Below are 23778 nucleotides of genomic sequence, written 5' to 3'. Positions count from 1 at the left end.
AGAGTTTCATTATTAGCATTAATAGCTCGCTCACTCTTTTCAAGTTCAGCAATAGTCATCTGTGCCTTTACAAGACGGCATTTTGCTTTCCTTTTCATTTCCCCAAACCGATGGAGGGGGCTGAAAGAAGATAGCGGTTCAGCTTTCAAATCACTCTTCATTTCTTTAGGAGTACCTTTTGGCTTCCTCTTCGATCTGTCACTTTTCGTTGCGGGTTTTTTCTGTCGCACAACACTTTTGGATTCTTTCTTTTCTTTAAAGTCAGTGACAATCGATGAAGATGCCTTAGTAACCTTCCTCTTGATTGTTCTAGATTTCTTATCAACACCAAGAGGAAGGGTAGATGAAGAGTGTTTGAGTGATGATAATTGCGAAACGATCGGATTTTCAATAATAATTTGCTCATTTGGTTCTGGCACATCTGCAAAGTTAACGAAGTCGTTAATATCAAAATCATTTATCGAATCTTGACTCGATAAATGTAATACTGGAATATTTTCAAAATCAGTCTGATCGATATCAACAAGTGGTGAACCATCTTCAGCAATCAATAGCGGCATAGAGCTCATGATTATTAAGGTCTGAGGAATGATATGTGATAGCAATAGAATGTGGATAGGAAAGGTGATGATGTTACTGAGACCTCACCATTTATAGAAGAAAATAAACTAGCGCATGCGCTCTTTCATCAACTGGCACATGCGCTCTCTCACTAAACTATTCACGCATGTAACAATCTTTGTCATTTAAGAGGAAAACTTTGTGTTGCATGCATGTATTTTTAAATGTTAGAAAATAATACAAATAAATTCAAAATATATATATTTATTAATAATAGAGGACAATAACGATAATAAAAAATGAAAAATGTTAATATGTCTCTGTGGATGTGGAACGTTCTTTGACTCTATTCCTCAATAGTTGTTGCTCGTGCGTCAAACACCAACATTGAAAAAAATGGATTCTCCTATTGGGGTAGAGTTGACCAACCTTCTCACACAGATCCCAAGTACTTCTACATGCATTGCATACATGATTCCAACAATTCATGGAATATGTATCACAACGCAAACAACGTTGCAGTGGAGTTGGAACGGCAGCACAGGTACCACAAATATTTCTACAGATACCTATATTGTTAAATATTATAGGTTCGGAACACTTCAGACACTGTAACTGTTGTTGACGATAATCCGATTTTGTTCGCTTCGGTGGATGAGAAGGAGGCGATAGTTGAATCCGCAACACGCAATCACTACACATACCAGTACATGGATTGATTGAATCCTTAGGTCTACTTATTTGACAAAAGTAGCACACAATAGCCCCTGCAATCATCATTGGGTAGACACACACTTTTGGTTTTTCATTCCACTCTTTTGGAAACGGCATTTTACTAATTCGATTAGAAATATTAAGAGATGACTTACAGAAACTCTGAATGCTCTCTCCTATACCTACGATCTCTATTTATACAAATCAACATCATGTGGAAGTATAGTGGGATAACTTCTCCTACTATTCCACTCTAAACGAGTCAAGTGGGAGTCGCATCACCTCCTATATAAGTTGACTTGCAAACCTAGAGTTCATTCATTCACTCTCTACAACTGTGAGCAAACAACAACAAGATGAATTCTGCAAAAATAAATGCTGCATTAAATAGAATAGCTGCTGTTGATGAAAACAATTGGATAGACGAATCAGATGATGAGGATGTCAATGTTCCGCTAGAGGAAGTGATAGTTGAAGCAGAAGATGTTGGAGTCGATGAAGATGAGATAGACGAAGTTGAAAACGAGGCCAACCAAAGCGACGAAGATGATGACGTGATGGAGTTTGAGAGGGTCATGGATGAAGAAGGAGATGATGAAGGGATAGAAGCTGACACAACTGAAGGTGATGGTGCTATGAGGATCGGTATGCGAACACTCAATGTCAGTGAGACACTGGAAGATCCCTTGGATTTGTATTGTGCATTGGATGCATACGTATTGATCAGCACAATAGATGGAGAGAACAAAAAACTATGTTGGTGCTGCTTTCGGTTTTATTCGCATAGAAACAATAATGGAGGGTGGTATGCCCATGTCAACACCCACAACACTGTCTCAATTATGGAAATGGGACAGAATTGGTGTGAAGCTTGCGAGAGGCCACTAACAAACTTCACCCGAGTATCTACATGTATTATATGTAATAATGTCCAACCTGTGGCACAATAACCGTGGACCTACTGGTCAAAAAAAAACAACAGCCCTTTTCAGGGCTACATTATTCACACAAACAGTAGTTAGTTGTATTAGTATTCATAGATTATGTGACAAATGAATACTTTGACTAATAAAAGTCTAAGTTGGAAATTTGTTAGTCTTTGAATATCTATACATTATATGACAAATAAATTACTACTTTGACTGAAAAGTCGAAATTTGGAATTTGATAGTCATTGAATATCTATGCATATGATGAGTACTACTTTAAATGAAAGTTGAAGTTGGCATTTGTCAATCATTCATATGCATATAATGATGAATACTTTCACATACATATATTTCGTTTGAGATTATAATGTTAACATAATGTTAACAATGGTATGAATCTGTTTCTGTTTGAAAGTATAATGGTAGCTCTGAAAAGAGCTATTTTTTTTTATTGTTTCAGTCTTTAATTGTAGCCCTGAAAAGGGCTGTTATTTTTTTATTAATCCATGCAATGATATGGACTAACGCTCCTCATCATCAGAAACAATAATTATGGTATCGTCATCTGAATCAGATGATATACTAATGATATCATCCTCATAGTAGTCATCTGAATCAGATGATATACTCATGATGTCGTCGTCGTCATAATCAGCTGAATCAGATGATATACTAATCACATCATCCGCATTATTATCGTCAACAGCATCTATGTCGTCCTGAATACCTTGTTCCACTCGTTCTGCGAAATCATCAGGAAGATCATAGATTCGCTGCAGAAATTGAGCGAAGGTTGTACTCAAATGATCAGACGTTGAATCTATTTCATGTACTTGGATGGGTCCTGTACTCGACATTGTGGAAGAATGATATAGAACTGGGATTGTTGCTATATTTATATTGGAAGAAATGAAATGGAGGGGGTGAAATGTAGAACAGTGTTTGAGATTCGAAAACATCAAGAATGAAACTCTGAGCGATTATTAGGAGAAATTCTAGTGATTATTATGGAAAAAAAACTAATAAGAGGGAGAGGAAGGGAGGAAGACACTGCCCCAGCCTCGCAGTGCCTCGTGTACACCAACCAAAAAGTGTGTACTCCGTGGAAGGAAAGGAAAGGAAATGATGGACGAGTAGATGATTATATGTCATCATCGGAATTGAGGACATCATCATCGATTAGGATTGGGGATGGCGGAGGACTATCCTCGATGAGGATAGGGGATGGTGGAGGACGTCTAACGTCAAGCTCGTCATCAGCATCATCACCAGAGTCGTCGTCGTCATCATCATCGTCGTCGCTACTCATTGGGACAATGTCATCATAAGCAGGGTCCCACCATCCGTCAGGATCTGGATATTCCGAGTCATCCAAGTGTCCTTCGTCACTGCCAGTGACATGTTGAACTTGCATCCTGATGTCGTGATCCCGGTATTCGTATGGCGGACTGTGGGGTTCCGTGGTGGAAGAGACTACCTGTACCTGGCTGTTATCCCAGTAATTGAAGTTGTACCCCTGATCCGGGCAGCTATAGGGTTCGGAGGTTGAATCGGGTTCCATCTCGATGCTAGCTGATCAACTGAATGTTTCATCAGATGATTTCTACTTTTATACTTTCGAGAGGGAGTGGGAGAGGAGTGGAACATTGAGTAGGGGTAAATTGTAGTGTGACATAAGACATATTCAATGAGTAGGGGTAAATTGCAAAGTGACATAAGACATATTCAATGAAAGAGATACTTGAATGGATAAAATACAAATGAAATATACTTGTCGATTTCACTATGAAACATGTCTATTTTTTATTTTTTAAATTTTCTTCACATGAAATTATTTACAAGTGATTAGAGGACACAAAAATTGATGTGAGGTATTTGTCTAGAAGAACTTGGAATTGAAATAAAAAAAATAATAATAATAATAAGAGGAAGTGAAGAAAAATGCTCCAACCATCGCATTGTTCAATGTGTACCAAACCAAAAAACAGTGTACACCCTTTATTTCACTTCCTTTTCCTTTATTCAATATAAACTTAACAAATATAAACTTAAAACTACCATAATTAAATACTCCTAACTAACCTAAAACTAATCTTACATTTACACTTCATCTACAAAAAGAGTGTCCATAACTGTCACTATTTTTTTGTACAGCTTTATCGAAGAGGTCTCTGCTTTACACCTTTCCTGCAGAGATGCATAATTCCGATCTATTTCGGCCATTTCCTTTTGGATTTCCCTCCGTCGGTTATCCATTTCAGCCATTTGTCGCTTCATGGTAACCAACGCGGCCTCGCTAGATCGGGCAGCTCGTTCTGCTTTCTTGCATCTCTGCAGAAAAACACTCATCTTTTCACTAACCTCTCCGATAGGCTGTGGCACCAACACCTCAGGATCCGCCGGTGTCGCTGGCAGCGGTGGTAGTCGCGTCACCAACGGCGACAATATCACCAACTCCGGAGAAGGACTCCTCGGAATTTCCACTGCTGCTGGTGCTGCTGCTGGTGTGGAGGCCCTCTTACGAGAGGTCGAAAAACTACCTGCATAAGGATTAGTCCTATTGCAAGTAGCTCGGTACTTTGAAATAGGACCAACCTTTGCTGCAGGTCGTTGGCAAACCTTCTTCACAGCCCTGACTTCCTCCTCCTCCTCGAATAAGTCAGGGCTAGAAGATCTGCACCTAACTCGCGAACGCGAAGTGGTTGGCTGGTCAACCGTCACCGCTCTCGAAGATGCTGCCTCCTCCTGGTCAGCGGACACCGGCAGAATAGACGCCACAGCATTATTCACCTCCTGTGTATTGGTTGCCATTCTGAAAAAGAAGAAATAATACAAAGTTAGTTGATATAAAAAATAACATTCCTAATTTACTTACTCAAATATCAAGTTGGTCGTTGGAACGTACTGCCTTGTTGTGGAGTGGACTGCTCTCGATGAGATGACTTCTCGAACTGAATGTTGTGGAGTGCTCTCCGGAGGGTATCGACTTCGATGCGTGAGCGGTGGGAAAATGGTGGGAGCGCACATGCGCGATGAGGGTAGGGGTGTACATGCGCAAATGTTGGGAGTCGGGGGGCGGGGCTTCGGGGAGGGGAGGGGCGGGGCTTCGGAAAGGGGGCGGGGCTTCGGAAAGGGGCGGGGTATCCGAAAAGTTGGTGGCGACGGGGGGGGGCGTGGCCCTAACGGGCCCCGCCCACTGCCTGGGCTCCGCCCAGGTGGGTGGGGCCTCCGGCCCCAGGTAGGCGGGACATCTGGAGAGACATCTACGCCCTCTTCGCGCGCGCGTTCGTAACATAATATGCAACCGAACACCTAACCTAACGTATTAACGTATTAACGTAACCTAACCTAGTACGCTAACCTACCGCTATGCAACCGAACACCTAACCTATCGTATGTATTAACGTAACCTAACCTAGTACGCTAACCTACCGCTATGCAACCGAACACCTAACCTAACCTAACCTAACCTAACCTAACCTAACCTAACCTAACCTAACCTACAGTAACTATTAACCTAACCTAACGAGGGAATACTAACCTAACACCTAACCTAACGTAAGTATGCAGCTAACCTAACGTAGCTATTAACCTAACCTAACGAGGGAATACATTCACCATGTTGGTTCCATTAATACATCATCAGTTGGTTTTGGTTTTGGTTGTATTATTCTATGATTTGGATTAATGTTCAGTCCTGGATATCCCAGTCCACCTGATGATGATGGCCTGACTTTATAGTTTCTCTCCAAAACTTCTTTATGGTTTTTCTCCAATACTTCAACTCTCTGTTCCAGTACATCATACTTTTTCATTGTAGTCCCTGTTATGTTTGACATAGCATCAAATTTTTTATTTGTAGACGCTGTTATGTCAGACATTTTTATGTCTACATCACTTGTAAGTTTGTCAAATTTACGAGTGAAAGTTATCCGAGCCTCTGCAATTTTATCGTCAAATGCTTGCCGGGCGTCCCGAGCAATATTGCCTATTGTGGATTGTATTGCAGCTTGTAGGGCTAGAAGTATAACTTCCTTTGCTCCATTAATTTCCCCCTCAAGATATGATACAGTTACACAATCACTCTTGTCAATTGGTTCACTTGTATTTTTCAATATTTTCCTTTGCATGTCATAATGACCATCTTTTGTTAATTTAAAACCATTCCCAGGAGGACCTCGAATGACATTACCACCCCATTTTCTTTTTCTACCAAACTTATCGATTGTTTTAGACATTGTGCACTCTACGATGATTCTCTTCAAACTGATATTTCTGTCATTTACATTATACTATATATTGCAGTAATTGATTAGGGAAATAGAAATAATACAAATAAAATTTTAATCATTTTATATTCATTACAGTAATACATATACATACATACATAATACATTAATATCACATTACTTCTATCATATATTATTAATTATAAATGGCTACATAAATATCAATATTGAATTTTCCGGTTTTGAAGATATTGAATGATATTTCAATCATTGATCTCGGCAGATAATAAATTAATCAATTGATCCAATGGAGTCTCCTGAGATTGTGATTGTTGAATAATATTACTTATCCAACGAATGTTCTCATTTGGATCGTTTTCATAAAATTCAATATCATTATGACCCCAAGGAAGAGTGTGGGTAGTATTCGGAATGATAAATCGTTTATCATCGTGATATGATAATGCAACTTTATTTTTTAATTCAGTATACATATCATGTAACACGCTTCTAAATGAATTCATCTTTCTGAATATCATACCACCTTGTTCGACGATTTTTTGATAATCTTCGCATGTCAATTCATTCTTTATTACAGATCGTTTAACCCCTTTGGCTTTCTTAAATTCACCATCAACAGATTTCACATAATATGCTTTAGCACCTGTACCATAAAAACTCATGATTGGATCATTTGGAAATTCATCTTTGAAGTTACCCAAGACTGAACTTGTTACTGGAATATTGAATTGGTTAACTATACTGTAATTGGATGTATCAAATCTACTTATGTTAGTTTTTATGAATTCATAAAAATTTTCTGTGTTTACTTTAAGAATGAGCGAGTCGGTATCTGTGTAAAGTAAAGAGACATTTTCATCAAAGTGTTGTTTGATGCATCCATAGAAAAAGTCATACATGACTGTTTTAGATAATTCTAATATGGAAAATCCCAAATATAATGGTTTATCGTAATGAACCTTCACTCTACCCAATTGAATGGCAACGAAATTATCAGTGAAAATTGAACAATTTTTGAAATTTGGTTTGGCTATGAGAGTGCTGGCACCTATATTTTTCTTTATATTTTCCCAATGTGTAACGAGTCTAACATCAATTCGATTATCTACATTCTCCATTGTCTTTCCATACACCGCATTATTCATTAGTTTATAGAAATCTTTAACAGATTTGTTGTTAGACCTATTACGCATTTCAGTATTAAGATCTATATAGGGTTTCATCCAGCATGATTGTTTGAATTTCAATACTCTATGTGTATTCATTACAATCAATCCATTTTTGACAGCTTGCTGTAGATTCCTATAATGAACAATATATTTTCTTTTATCATTCAAATTTGGAATTAATTTGGGAATTTTCGATTGTGTACGAGGTGGTATTATTTTTTCGACTAAAAATGGAAGGTCAGAATGTTTATCATGCAACTCTTGTGGATAATGAATGTCCACTTCAAATACATACCCATACGGACTATCAGTACTCACATCCATCACATCGAGATTAAGAATTTCATTTGGTGTCAACCATGTAAATTCACTTGTTGGTAGAGGTTGTGACATACTGTGACCGTATAGATTTGTTGCATCTAAATATGTAATGAATGTGGAAGGTTCGTTGGGATTATAATTGGGTAAAAATCTATTATTTGCTATATGTTTCCTCTCGCTACATTGACTAATTCCACCTCGTATACCTTTTTGAAAAAAGTGAATCATATCAATGTCAGTTAGTAATTCCAATTCAACATTAGTGAACTTCAACATGGCATCCCATGATAATCCAGGTGCAGTGTAATATTGTGCCGGATCTAAGTTATATATCTCTAAACTTGTGGTGCGGAAGTTTTCAAAAATATCACATAGTAGCAATACATCCGACTTCAAATACAAATCAGAGTATTCCCCCAAATTCTGACACTCGAATAAATTCCAAACTTTTCTAGCCCTATCATAATCAGTTTCCGATATATGTTCACAATTGAGTGTGTCATAAAACTGATTTTTTGTCGGAAGTAATGGATAATTCAATTTGTCAATGTCATCAACAAAACTATATGGAAATACACCTTTCTGTCTCATCAAATTGAATTTCTCAATTTGTGGGAAATGTTTGTGCATCTCCAAACATTGATCGGAGGTCAAGTTTGCACCCAACTTCTCCAACGAATTAGTCATAAATTTATAACTATCGATAAATCTCATTTTGAGATAATTCTTCCTAACCACACCATCTTTATCGGTATAGCTGTGTGTAAAGAGATGCTTCGTGAAAGATATATATTTCTCTTTAGTTTGCGGGATAACATCAACTTTCTCTTTATTCCTATACAATTCTTTTATGAATAAATGACAATCATAACCACTTAAATTATGAAAAATGATAGGTATGAAGTTTGGTATTTTGAAATTTAAATTACATTTCGAGTGAGCGGCATGTGATCTTTTCTTTCCTGTGACATGACAATGATCTCTTACTTTGACGTCACCATCAGTAAATGCTTTATTACATATACCACAAGTTCTGGCTGCAACAAACTGTTCTTCTTCTTCGACAGTTTGTGTATCCATTGGTTTAGGGTTTCTGAGATGATTTTCATGTATCTCTTTCAAATCATCTTCAATGCTACTCACAAATTTCTGAGCTGCATCTACACCCCTATATGTAACAAATTTTGTCAAATCATCATTATATGAACACTTTATCAAATAAGCAAATGAATATGGGGCATGTTTGAATGTTTTAATCGTGTATGAACTTCCAGGATTTGGCTCATTCACATGAATCGGTTTAAGCACTGATTCAAAATCAGCATACACTACAAATGGCACCCTCATTTGCCTCTCAAAGTTTTCAAACATTAGTTTATTTTCCGCAACCATTCTACCATATTTATTGATCTTTAAATTAGTAGTTGGTGTTGTGGTACTAATGTGATTACAATCATACATATTATGACGTAAAAGCAATCTCTCATCAGAAAAATATATCAAACATCCGTCACAAAAATATTTTTTCTGTCTATGAGCTGATAGTTGATTAGAAACTAATCTTGAAAGATCTTTGATCCAACAATAGTGACCATTACCGGAGTCATCAGTTATAAACAACAAATTGACATGTCTCCGGAGTCTTCTCTGTGAGTATCGCAATGGACCAATCACTTCATACTTCATTTTACCCTTCTCAAATGTACTCTCTAAACCGTAAACATTAATTGAAATATCATTCCTATCTTCGAATATTTCGATACTCTTATTATTAACTTTAACCGGAAAATCCATACCTGTGACATCTAAAACAGTGGAAAAATGTGGATATGACGTAAGTTCGGACACTCGACTATCTGCAGGATATAATGCTGATGTTATAGCCCAAGCAAAACAATATTGATCTTCATTACGAACATTCACAACAGCTTTCTTCCATTGAATACATTGAGGCAGCTTCACATATGAACGTCCTTCCAGTGGACTGTATTTATTAATGTTGACCTCGAGAAACAATATTTTTTCACAAGTCCAACCTGAATTATAAAAAAAAAAAATATTACTATTCAATCTTATTGAAATTTTTAAAAAATAAATACCTGAGTCACGATCCTGGAACTCAGTCGTTTGAGCCACAATTACATCACGGAATCCATCAAAAACAGCATTCAAATCTGAAGATTGGTCCACTATTTTATTTTGGGAATTAAATGACTTCGTGTCCCTCGAATCATCAGTCTGAAGAATATAATTCCCAAAAACTTCCATATTCACCTTGATGCTTTTATGGATCCTGATGGCTGATTCCAGTAATTCAATGACCTTCTGCCTAATCTTATTGAAAAATGACATGTAGTCACTGGTTACAATCGAACTCTCCACCCTGTATGTAGCAATGCGGCAATTGAATGCATTCGTTATAATTTGAACACCGTCAGACAATTGAACACATGCATTATTTTTATGACTCATGGTTCTTCGGTGAGAATTCACTTGGCTCATAGGAATTGTCACATTACAACAATTGCACGTATACATAGGTGTTGCATTATCCACTCTCACCCGTTTCACTGCAGGCCCTCCTTGGCAACTCTGGAGCTGATGCCGACGAAGATTATCACTACGAGTGAAAGATTTACCACAGTCACAGGAATACATTTTATATAATAGTTCTCACTAACTCACTTGATGTAAACTGACATAGCCAACACTCGTACGCTTCTTAAATACACTCTGATAGGACCCGTCAAGACGTCATAGCCAACCCCACTTCTCAACTACATGCGCCAAGATTACCTCCCAACTGAATGCGATAACAGATGTCGATATACGAGCAAGCAGTGGTCGTTGCGGTCTCGGAGAGGGTAGACGCTAGGCAAACAGTCCTCGGCTGCCGTTGTGTCACCATCGATAGCGGGGCTAGAGCGAATCTTCATCGCTTCAGGAGAGGTGAGGGCAGACCGATGAATACGCATTACTCTGCCACACGTCGTGGAGTGAACATGTCGCTCTCTAGCCGTTGAACGGTTATTGCTGTGACGTCACTCCACTACTAACTTGGTGCCCTAACACCGATGGAGCATTTATTACTTGGAGGATCTTCGAAGTATGCAGACGTATGTTTGTACATAGACAAACAAGCACATGATGAAACCCTGTACCGTGCATTCTCCTACACACACACATAAACACACAAAATCTCATATGAAAAAAAAATCTGAACGATCCATGCACCAGACACTTCAAGGTCACAATGCCTTGACTTCACTGCACAACAAAAAAACTTCACCAAACAACAACCAATAAAAAAAGCAATTAATACGTCATAGTGGTGGGGGGAGGCCGAGAATCAGCTGTAAACAACTCACGTACTCCACAGGTCTGGCGATTCCGGGCCGGAACCCGGCGTTGTTTTGCCGATGGTAGCTGGTCTGGAGTAGTTGGTGTCATCGTGAAAGACTTCGTTCTCTGTTGTCTAGAAGGTTTTGGACTTGCCGATTCATTTTCTTCAATTTTCTTAGTGTCTAGGTTTTCTCAATTGGAAGCCTCAAGGCGACCTGGTATTCCCTGTGCTGCCTAGTAAAACTCACTTGAGTTAAAAGGGATGTGTTTATACTTAACAGTACACCTCCAGCTAAGCAGCTATCAAGTAGAAACTTCACAAAGTGTGCAAGAAGCCCGGAGATTCAGTTGTTACCCTCCGACCTGTACTGGAGATTTCGCCAAAAAATTCCTTATCGAAATCAAAACAAGGATATGATTTGTAGGTTATTGCTGCAGGAAATATCCGTATAACTGCACCTTAGGCTTAAATTGACTCCGAAATTTGAAATCTCCGGGGACGAACTTCAAAACCAAGCCGCTTGAATTTCTCCAAGTTGACATTCAGATATATTGACTACAGTGGGTATTATAATTTTCACACATCAAATTTACAGGAGACACTTTTCCAAAGTTGGATCTAGTAAAAGGGGTATAGAAAGTGATATGTCTACGTGTTGTAGCTCGAGATACCTTGAAGTGAATTTCTTCTAGTAACGAGGGTGGAACAATGGAACAATGCAAAATTTTGTATAATGTGATGATACTTGATGAAATTCTACAGTGCTTCAAAGAAGGCAGACCAAATCTTTGAGGTAGTGTGCAGTGGTCAGTTTCTCTACCAAATCAAAGTAGCATACTCTTATTTGGAGCGAACGAGAGATTTATAAAATATGGTTAAGATGGTAATATTGGTGAATGATTTACAGTCGCGCAGAACAAATCCAAGTATTTTTCTAGCCAATACCGCGACAGTATTGGTGTGACCAACATATGTCAAACTGCTGTAGAACATCACCAGTAGATCTTTGACAGATTTTTCTCGATGGAGTATTTCATCCTCGAAAGTATGAAAATTCCCAATAATATTGGTATCTCCAAGTCGTCTGCAAAAAGTGAGTTGTCACACAGAAGCTCGAAGTTGAGATTATTTATGGAGATGATGAAAATCAGTGGTCCCAGATTGGAGCCTCGTGGCACACCAGATGATGATAAGCATGGCGCAGACGCAAATCCATTATAAAATACAACACCGGTTCTCTGATCCTAATAAGAGCGTAGAAGTCGAGTTAGCGAGAGATTTGAACCAATTTGAGCTTTCCTCTCTAGTAAGATGGAGTGACTAATTCTGTCGAAGGCCATTGCTAATCTGTGTATATAACGTCAACTTGCCCTTTTCTGTCCATTACTTTTATAAAAAACTGCTGATACTGTAAAGATTAGATACACTGGATTTATTTTGCTAGAAATTCATTTTGGTTTGCAGGGATCAGGGCTTTGACTTGTGGCATTAGCTGGTTCCAGAGAAGTTATTATTATTTCTGTGATTTCTTGCTTTGCGCATTAATTTATCTTTGGCCTTAAGTGTAACTTCAATAGGACGCCAAGATAACTTTGCAGGATCAAATTTCACAGCAAAGTTAGTATGAGGTATCAAATAACCCAAAACAGTACCTTAATTTTGTCTAGCTCCGGCTTTCACTGGAGGAGCTTGCATTCTCAGGATCTTCAACTTTGAAAAGTATCAAACTTTTCTTCCTTACTTGCCTTTCTGACACTTCCTGAACTACCTTTTCAAAGTTGGTGGTATCATTTCGAAATTGCTTATTACCTACTGTCGATTTCAACTCAGCAACATCCTTTTTCAAGGCAATGATGATAGATTTGAGTTCATTGTCTTTGCTACCCATATCTATACAGCGTGAGCAAGTCCAAGAGAAACTTGTTTTTGATTTATGGTTCTCAGTTCGTAGACGGTTGGATCAACGCATTGGTGAAAGAAATGTTTAAAAGCACAGAACATAGTTGACAACCTTATGTTCTTCCAGCGATTTATCACAACATGATCAGGTAGGATTCGTCATATCCGAAAGATGGGTTCAGCTGAGAAAACTGTGCAACTGTGCCGTATATTTCTTAGGATTTTTTCATAAGAATAACAGCTCAGGTTAGAATACACAGGTTGAAGGCCTAATTTCGGTAGGAACATTCGCAGAATGAGCATCACTGATGATAGTTTACAGGATATCACAAGTTTCGAATATTAGTTTTCACTTTTCCACAGTTCATCTAGTTAATTACTGAGAGAGAAACACATGTATTTACTACAGCGTTACCAGTCAATATTTGTTCAATTATTCTCAAAACATGGTAGATGGCCTTTCAGGAGGTTGAAAAAATTAATATTCTTCAAAAACTTCTCGTGAAAAAATGAGTAACTATAGATCAGAAAAACTCAATTGAAACCTATGTTTTATGTTCTATTTTTTATTCATAGTGATTTCAGTCAATTAAATAATCGTACTTTGAATATTTTATATAAAATATTATACTTCGCAACCACCTATATTTTCCCTATTGAATAATTTGGAGGTACAATATTATTCTCATGTCGGGTCATCACATAAAATACATTCATCTGAAGAAAATATAAATTACGGCAATATATGATAGTACGTGGGAAATATAGCTTGTTAAAATACGAAATGACTTTCTCGTTCCATTCAATATTCTTTACCTTAACATCAAGAGGTCAGTTTGTTTATTTATCCCTTTGATATCCGGCGAATTGCCAGTTAAAATCGGATATTCCATCACATCGAAATCGTTCTCTGTCATCTACAACTCGACAGAATAAATATTTTGATATATTTTCACCTGAGTGTTGATATATCCGGAATTGGAAAATAACTTGCTGTACTGAAAGATTTTTCACAGTCAAAGGAAACATGAAAACTGAGCTAGAAGTTTGCTGACGAAACTAGGTTTCTGTTTCCCATGGAGTTAACGATTTTTACATTTCATTAAAATAACGACATAACAGTATATTTTGATGCACTAGAGATTTCAATTTCAACTTATCCAATTTAGAAAATAATGCAGTTCAAACATTCATTTTCATTCTAGAAGAATTCGACCTCTTACAATTATTTGATTCTCCTACACGTATTACAGATACCACTGCTAACATGTTAGATTTGGTGATTGTGTTGAATAAAGAAACGGTAATTGATAAGAGGGTGATTGATTGCAATCTATCAGACCATGAGTTGATATATGTGGTTATTAAAACTGACTACAAAATTAAAAATTCTAGAATGGTGACATAGAAATCATGACAACTCTAGTTATGATTTATTTCAATACGACTTAACAAGAATACCAGTTTCCACACTTTATACCTATGACAAAGTTTCATTTTTGGTTGATCATCAGTTTATTTGAATAACATGCCCCGTTAGTGACCAAAAGATTCACCAAACCACCTGCACTCTGTTTAACTGAGAATGTTGGAATAATTATGAAAACTAAAGACAGGGCTTCTCATAAATTCAAGCAGAGTCAATGTAACAAAGACTGGGATTATTATAAACAGTTAAGAATCTAAACGAATCAAGCAATGACGAGAGGAAAAAATATTTTTCATTCAAAAATTAAGTCACTCATCAGACAAAGATTGGTGGTCAATTTTATGGAATAATGATATATTGAATTAGTCCAGTCATTTGGTTTTATCTGCGGAAAAATTCCTACTAAGCTGAATTCTGGTATACACCTTCATTACGGCATTATAATGAAGATGTGAAAAATCGACATTGATTTCGTGCCGGCTAAAATAGTTATAAGGGTCAAAAGGTGTCGAAAATCAGTTTTTCGCGAATATTTCGCGACCTATGGCTCGAAGGTCAATAAAAGTTATGATAAAAATTATTTCTCATACGATTATGTACAAAAAATGTCTCCTGCATTTTTCTGTAGAGTCAACCGTTTTCGGACTAAAGCGCTGAGAAAGCGACTACATTATGGTGCGACTACATTTGGTGTAGAATGCAAGACACGTTTTTTTTAACATAGTTTTCCTCGTAGGCATAATCCATGAACTGTAATGAATGGTTTTTTATAATTTTATGTTCAATAATTGTTCATTTGTATATTGAAAAATAGGGAGAAAAAATGTTTGTAGATAATTTTCTTTTATATTCATTCGTCGTCGATACCCTCAATTTCAACTTCATCAAAAATTGCTGACAAAATTTCGAGTGGACTTATTGCTGTATTCAAATCAACATCTCCATCATTTTCATCACTAGTGATGAAATGACTGACCACGACAATGTTTAGAACGACAAGCTTTAGAACACCTCAATTCAATTTTTTCACATCCACATTTGCCACCACAACCTTTTGTACAATTACAAAATATTGTCTTCAGTAGATCATCGGGTGCTGGTGGCAATAAAGTTGTTATTGGTTGTAATATATTATTTTTCAACTCCCAACCCCACTGTTCTAGATCAATTTCTTTTCCTAGCCAGGTTTCTATTTGATGATAGACTCGATATATATGCTGTTGAGCTGCTGAAGAAGTGGGTGGTGATAATTGAAATTTCACAGCTGTGCTTTGTGTTAGTTCAACAAAGTTGCAGTATCTGTAATTGTCGATTGAATTTTCTGATTTTGGAGCACCGTACATTGCTAGTAGAAAATGTATTCCAGCATTGACAAGGGCATCTCGAGCGCAATTTTTTTGTTGTTATATTTCTGCAGAACTGTGTAAATCGGATCTTTTTTCAAACATCTCCTTGACTTTAATTCTTCCTTTCCCAAAAAGTATTGAAGTTGTGTCACATACGGTCATAGCATGTAGAAACAGAATATTTTTCTTGCAGTGTGGATACTTGTTGAGGCTCTCAGTCGAGTATATTTTTGTTTCAACATTGTTTTCCCTGGTTTCTTAAAAATATTGATGTAGGTTGATCAAGTATTTGTTTGCGTGCTACGAGAAGTATAATCTTTACGACAATTACTGTGAACATTTGCGAATGTCATAGTATTCAAATATTCAATGTTACCATCACTTCTTGCGACACTAGCATTTTTTAATGTTTGTAGACCACGTCTCACTTCTACTACGTCACCACTAGATAACGATTCATTACATAAGAAACATTTATCACTTATTCTGAAAACTGTTCAAGAGCACAAAACTACGAAAATAACGTCTTCAACACTTAAGAAATATTTCAATATTTGTTGCAGAAAAAACAAATCCAGAAAATTTTGAAGATCTACTCGAAATCATTATATTACCTACGATGTCCAAAATGATTGAAAAAATAATGGAAAAGTTAATCAAAGCACATCTTTCAAAAAAAGCCACAGTTGCGCTTCGGCACTTTTCCATTTGGTGGATGATATTATGAAAGTTACAGACACGGGCAAATGCACTACATTAGTTATGCTCGATTTTAGGCGTGCATTTGATACAATCATTCATAATATCTTATCATCAATTCTAATACATCTAGGTATGACTGAAAGCCTAGTATCATCTGTTAAATCATATTCGACGGAAAGACAGCAAATGATACGTATTGACCTGAACAGGTGGACCACAAGGATCTACCAATGGGCCTGTTCTTATTTCGTTCCATACAAGTCAAACTACCAAACATATGAAATATTCTAAAGCAACTGAACTTCAAACGTTCTATATACCTACACACTAAGTTTAATGGACTGACGCCTATCAGAAAACAACTACTCCCCTGGCTAATATCACGAAGGGTGTTGGATTATATCCGACAGGCGTCAGTGCAGGAATCTTCACAGAAAATTTCCTGCATATGCAATTGGCAATACAACTGAAAGAGTCGACCTTCAATTATGGAACGGGCACACTTGCAGACCGGTTTCGGGCTTATTAGCAACTCATCAGAGCAAGATAGTGACCATCATCGACCTAAAGTCAATGATATTCCACAATTGAAAATCGGAATTCTTTCAGAGTATTTCATTCCTCTTCCGAAGTTGGAGTGAACATCACAAAATGCCACTCCATCTAGTGGACGAAGTACTAACCAACTGTATATCCGTAATTTGCTCGATTTCTCTGAGTGAGGAAGAAAAACTTTCTTATTAGTCAGTGGGCTATGCTTGAAGACTGGCAGTAAACAATCTAAAGAATAGAATAGAATAGAATAGAATTTATAGTTTCATTCAAATACATAGATATAATATATAAGCACAGAGAATATAGCGCACCAAAATTATAGTACGTTATGATATTTTGGAATAATGATATATGTGATATAGTTTAATTTACATATATAAATATGCTTTTTGTGTACAGTAAATATAACGCACCACGATGTGTGTCATATTACAATCTGAGCAAACAAATATAACAAAACAATAATACAAATTACTACAGAGCAAGCTCGTGTGTAGCAAACAGTAATACCGTAATTTTAAATATGTCTCTAGTGCAACGTTTGTAAGTGTTATGTGTCGCGTAATACAGGACTATGAACTCAGACATAATTATTTGCAACAGAATTTAAGAAAAAAAATGAGTAAAAAAAAGGTGAAAAAAAAAGATGTGGGGTAGAGATGTGTCGGTAGACAGTAGTTGAATATAAAGTGTGTGAGTTTGAAAATGTGAATACAACTTTTTATTGTATTGGATGATATAACAATTGCACCAACTGGTTGGAATTCTCAACGATCCACAGTGTTATTTTTGATTTGAAGGAATTGAGAAACTTAATATCCCTAATTGATTTATCTACAATATTGTACAATTTTTTACCGAGATAATTAAAACTGTATCTCGTCAACTTATAGTTAAAGGATGGAACTTGTATATTTCTATTAGACACAGCTCTAGTTGTGACACTTTCATAAGATAATGCATTAGACGGATTTCGAGTTTTGTGGGTAAATATCAATAAGTTCTTGAGGTACAGTTCTTTGACTGTTAGGACTCTGAATTCTTTGAAAAGAAGATTAGATGGATATCTTCTAGGTTTCCGAAGGCAGATCTTGATAATGTATTTCTGTGCTGTAACCAATGATTCCATAATTGTTTTATATGCCGATCCCCATGCTATTATGCAGTACTGCAGTAAGCTCTGTGTGATAGCATAGTACACTGTTTTAAGAGTTACAGTATTCAGTATGTTTCTCAGTAAATGAAATTTATAGATGGTTTTTCTTATTTTTGAGACCAGATTAGATATATGCACTTTCCAGGTTAGTTTATGGTCAATCATAATTCCCAGATACTTGGAGTTCTCGACATAGCTGATATTATGTTTGTTGATATTAATGTTTTGTAGGTTATTATTACTATTGTTTTTGAAAGGAATTGCTACTGTTTTGACAATATTCAAAGTAAGCAAATTATTATTCAGCCATTTGCTGACAGACAAGAGATTTTGGTTTGTTCGGTTGATAACTTCAGGCCAAGAATTCCCCACAAAGGTAATCGCTGTTTCATCGGCATAAGCAGTGAAATTTCCCTGAATATCTAAAGATAACATATCGTTCAGATAAATAACGAATAAAATGGGACCCAGAATCGTACCTTGAGGAACTCCATAGGAAACAGTTTTGTATTCACTCATCTCACCGTACACCCTTGTACATTGGATACGATCGGAAAGATAACTTTTCATGAGATCATGTCCTGGGCCTCTTATTCCATAACTATATAACTTGTTCAGTAGCTTATAGTGGCTCACGGTGTCAAAGGCTTTCTTTAAATCAAGCAATACCGTCAAAACTTTCTTGGATCTATCAATATTTTTGCAAATGTTTTCCATAAGTTGAGTTACTGCATCGTTCGTACCAACACCTTTTATAAATCCAAATTGTGATTTATTTATTATTTTATGTTTATTTAAAAAATCATAAAGTCGATACGCTAAACATTTTTCAAACAGTTTCGAGAATACAGAAGTGTGAGATATTGGTCGATAATTGTTTATGTCTGTTTTGTCACCCCCCTTTAATACTGGCGTAATCACCGACACTTTCAGCGCCTTGGGAAAAATCCCCTTTTCCATGCAGGAGTTATATATATGAAGCAGTGGGATAGTTATGTCATTTTTTATTAATTTCAATATTTTCACCCTGATATTATCTTTCCCTGGAGAGGAATTTGTTCTCATTTGAGTTATATGATTACACAATTCAACATTGGTTATTGGTTTAAGGAATAGTGAAGACTCATTGGTGGGAATTGGGGTTTCTACAAATGATGGATCATCCACTATCTTATTTGCGAGTGTTTCCCCAACTTCGCTGAAAAATTCATTGAATTTATTATCTATTTCAAACCCATTATCCGAATACTCATTACCGATTTTTAAGTTAATTTTTTCTTTAGCCGATATACCACCTCCTGTACAATTTTTTATTATTTTCCACGTTTCTTTTATGTTACCTTTAGCATTATCCAACTGAACTTCAATATCATTGACTCTAGGTCGATGATAGTCACTATCTTGCACTGATGAGTGGCTAATAAGCCCGAAACCGGTCTGCAAGTGTGCCCGTTCCATAATTGAAGGTCGACTCTTTCAGTTGTATTGCCAATTGCATATGCAGGATATTTTCTGTTAGGATTCCTGCACTGATGCCTGTCGGATATAATCCAACGCCCTTCGTGGTATTAGCCAGGGGAGTAGTTGTTTTCTGATAGGCGTCAGTCCATTAAACCTACTGTGTAGGTATATAGAGACTGGCTTGAACGTTTAAAGTTGCTTCAGATTGTTTACTGCCAGTCTTCAAGCATAGCCCACTGACTAATAAGGAAATATGAAATATTGTCGAATGAACCTTTATGCAGACGATACTCAAATCTACCATTCATTTGATCCTAATGAAATTGATGTATTCAAACTATTCTGACAACTTATTATTGAAATCAGGTGTACCACAAGGATCTATCCTTGGGCCTGTTTTCATTTCGCTCTATACAAGTCAATTTATAAAAATTTATGAAATATTGTCGAATGTCAATGCTAGTAAGTCAAATATTCTAAGTTTTGATCCAAAAAATCATAGAAATTTGGTAAAAAGTCTGGTGAAAATTAAAATGGGACAAGATAAACGTGAAGTGGTTGATTGTGCTGAAAACCTAGGTAACATTATGGATGAGAATCTTCGTTTTGAAAAACATCTGAATGAACTAATTCCCAGAGCATATGAATGTTTCAAATTAGTCTCCGGTAGTAGACAATATTTATCAAGAATGCTTTGCGACAGCTTGGTTTTATCCAGTTTCAATTTCGCAAATTGTCTATATGATCTAAATCTCACAGTTTTAATAAAAAAAAAGAAATAAGAAATACAATATTTTTGTTTGAGATTGTTTTTCGGTATACGTGAATATGAAAGCATCACCCATACTTTGAAAGTTAAAAATTGGTTGAATATGGATTATCGGATGTTCCTTCTCTCTGCTTATATCATAGCAGAGAGAAGGAACTAAACTAAAACACCAAACATTAAATTTAAACTTCAAAAGGCTTTTGATGGGACGGTAGCCGGTTGTGTTGACGTGGGGTGATTGCTCCACTCACTCAATCGACCGCTGTGTGAACTGGTGGTTTGAACTGCAAGGCCGAATGATCGAGTCCACTTCCTATCGTCCAACCTGTGCTAGGAATCACACGCTAAAACGTAAGACCTCGTTAGTCCTCAGCTCGCACCAGTTTCGAGTTTTGACAGTTGTATTATGCCAATAAATACTTATTCGAATTGAACTCAAGTTGTGAAATGGGAAATGGAGTCGCTATTTTTTTTACCGTAGTGTGTGCCCCACACCGTGGTTTATGTGATCATTGTGTCCGTGAATCATGTGTCATGAGCAAACGCAGTGAGCCAATAATGACATCCTTCTTCACCTCAATGCGGCAAGCCGGTGTCTTGTTAATACCGCATATGCTGGACATGCTGATAGAAAGTGCATTAGGGTCTCAGACGCTTCGCTGCAGGCCCTGCACCTTGTGTCAGAACCTCTATACCCATCACGCGACTGCGGTAGACTAAGGTGTTGAAGACACCATCCTGCTTCAATTCCTGCTCTCTCATTGTCGCAGACCATGCAGGCTACATCCAGTACCTTTCTGTCATGTAGACACTCCAAACTAAAAAATCCTTCCTGTTGTCGGGGGAAGTACAACCGTGGAACGGACGATTTGAAATGCAAACTCCTATAGAGATGCATCATTTTTCGGGTCTTCACGTCGAGTTGATAAAGCTTCTGCCGAGTCCACTTCACTACTCCAAACGAGTACTATTATTATTAGTGCAAATGTACCTCAATGAGAACGGTGTCCGCTGTAATGTCTTCTAGAAGATTAATAATCATTTTGTGTTAGTGATATTTACAAATTCACTGCACCGATTTTAGGTTGTGTGGTCTGTTTAAAGCATAGCGGATTGATTAAGTCGACTTCATTCAATAATTTATTAGAATAACCACAACATATGGGCGGATGTATCTCAATGAATAATGGTCCACCCTATTACTAGTCGAGTAATTAATTTGGGGTGAGTTTTAGTCACCTGTGAATAAAACGCCCACATCGAAATGATGCGAAGCTGACTTTGCCAATTATTAAAGTAACTTGCGGTCATGCCCGGAATTTACTAATCCTATTCACTAAATTGAACGGATAAACAGATATCCAACAAACTTTGTGGATTCAATTTTCATGAAACTAGCATCCACTGTAAATAAACGCAATAAGGAATCTTGAAAATTCTCATACTCATTCAAGTACTTTCATGTCCAAAGGCTATTACCAAAATACCTACGATCTGAAATCCGAATGAGACTTCTATTTCCGTTCGAATCAACAAGGAAATCAGTGTTTTTTTTTCTCATGTGGACACATAATGTAACAATCTTCGAAATTATAGCGAGTGTCACACTGACAGTCCAGGTGACATCATTTTGAATACAATATGGCCGACACCTCCTTATTAAGGAGCTCAAAACTTATGGAAAGAAGATTTTGTCATGATGCATTAGCATGAATTGATAAGTTTTGTATAGAGTAGGCCAAATTGAGCAATTTTAAAGGGAAATTCCTGTTTTCAAACTAGAGAGACGAAAACTGATGGCTGTGATGGATTTTATGACAAACTCAACGGTGAAACCCGCATATCTATATATATATATATATATATATATATATATATATATATATATATATATATATATATATATATATATATATATATATATATATATATATATATATATACATCATGTAATTCGAAAATGAGATATCAATAGTTATTGATGAAAAACTATTTTAAACGACATCTTGTATAGTCCTGCATATTTCAAAACAGCTCAAAATTACCCTTCCAAAAATGATGGTTAATGGTTTGCTAGAGTCATCTTTGAAATAGAAAGCTTTTAGGTTTTTTCATGTAGACTTTTAAACGCACACTTTGATCAAGTAGGCTTTGGAAGAGGCGGCAATAAAATAGAAAGTAGTAGCTATCAAATGATGAGAAGGCTTTTCATAGCAGTAATTGAAACGCATAGTTTCAATAAAACTGATAACAGTTTATACTACAGCTGCCGGACTGAGTCACGGCCAGTGAGAAGCCCCTCCCTCACCATCTGCAGTAGATGTGTAGAAATCTGTTACCAGTCTTTTAGATTATTCGAGCCGTAAACATCCCAATGCAGAACCGTATTTACTTAATGATGGAGTTTGAAAGTAAATTGCATAAACTAATTTTGAATAGTCAAACCCGTGACAATACCATACGATTTCTCCTACCGGTCATGACTCAGTCCGGTAGCTGTATATTTACTACTTACGAATGGAACTTCAACAATTATAATGATAATGAAACATATATTTCTTCCTAAAAGGGGTTCAGATATCTACCAGCTTCTCCTACACACAGGCGACACCTTTTCTAAACGTTTTTTGCCGATTTGATTAGTTCAATAGGAGTGAGTGATGTAAAACTTTGCTTTCAATTCGTATCTAGAGTAATTCAAAAATGTGATCTTCCAACTTTCCACAAAGGTGTGAAAGTCCATTGGTGTTAAGTCGGTGACCTGGCCAGCCAATGGTTGGGTATTTTGTAGGCATTTGATGACAATTGCTGTGTTGTTAGGCGAAGCACCGTCTTGTTGACAAATTATTTTTCGAAGCTCCATTGGTGGCAATTCATCAACAAGGGATTCAATATTTTTCGTTGAAATCTCTAATTACTTCTAAGATGTGAGAGTGCCAGTAAAATCCACCGAAAATGCGGTATTACAGCTCACTAATTACGTTTACGAAGCACTTGATAGAGGCATACCATCACTAAGGATTTTAATTGATCTATCAAAACCATTTGATACATTTAACCACTCCATTCTACTATGCACTTTGGAAAATATTGGAATAAAAGGTAATGCATATGAATCAATAGAGACATATCTCACAGGTAGAAAACAGATTTCAAAAATAAGGAATATGAAAA

General features: G+C 36.7%; 1 protein-coding gene across 1 annotated transcript; it reads right to left on the bottom strand.

Annotated features, from left to right (window-relative positions):
- Positions 1 to 2223: 2223 nt before the first annotated feature.
- Positions 2224 to 11295, bottom strand: LOC141482200 (uncharacterized). Its single transcript, XM_074175180.1, has 3 exons — positions 5670 to 11295; positions 5080 to 5592; positions 2224 to 5016 (listed from the first exon to the last, which is right to left on the bottom strand). The coding sequence occupies exons 2-3, from the start codon at positions 5229 to 5231 to the stop codon at positions 4305 to 4307; spliced, it is 864 nt and encodes a 287-aa protein (XP_074031281.1). The 5' UTR covers positions 5232 to 5592; positions 5670 to 11295; the 3' UTR covers positions 2224 to 4304.
- Between the last annotated feature and the right edge of the window lie 12483 nt (positions 11296 to 23778).

Source organism: Leptinotarsa decemlineata, unplaced genomic scaffold (genome assembly GCF_025532065.1).
Source record: "Leptinotarsa decemlineata unplaced genomic scaffold, Ldec_3_MD MMD2_tig00000882_RagTag_RagTag, whole genome shotgun sequence".
In the NCBI taxonomy this organism is placed as follows: domain Eukaryota; kingdom Metazoa; phylum Arthropoda; class Insecta; order Coleoptera; family Chrysomelidae; genus Leptinotarsa; species Leptinotarsa decemlineata.
The sequence above is the reverse complement of the archived record's forward strand: the minus strand, read 5'-3'. Positions and strand labels throughout refer to the sequence as shown.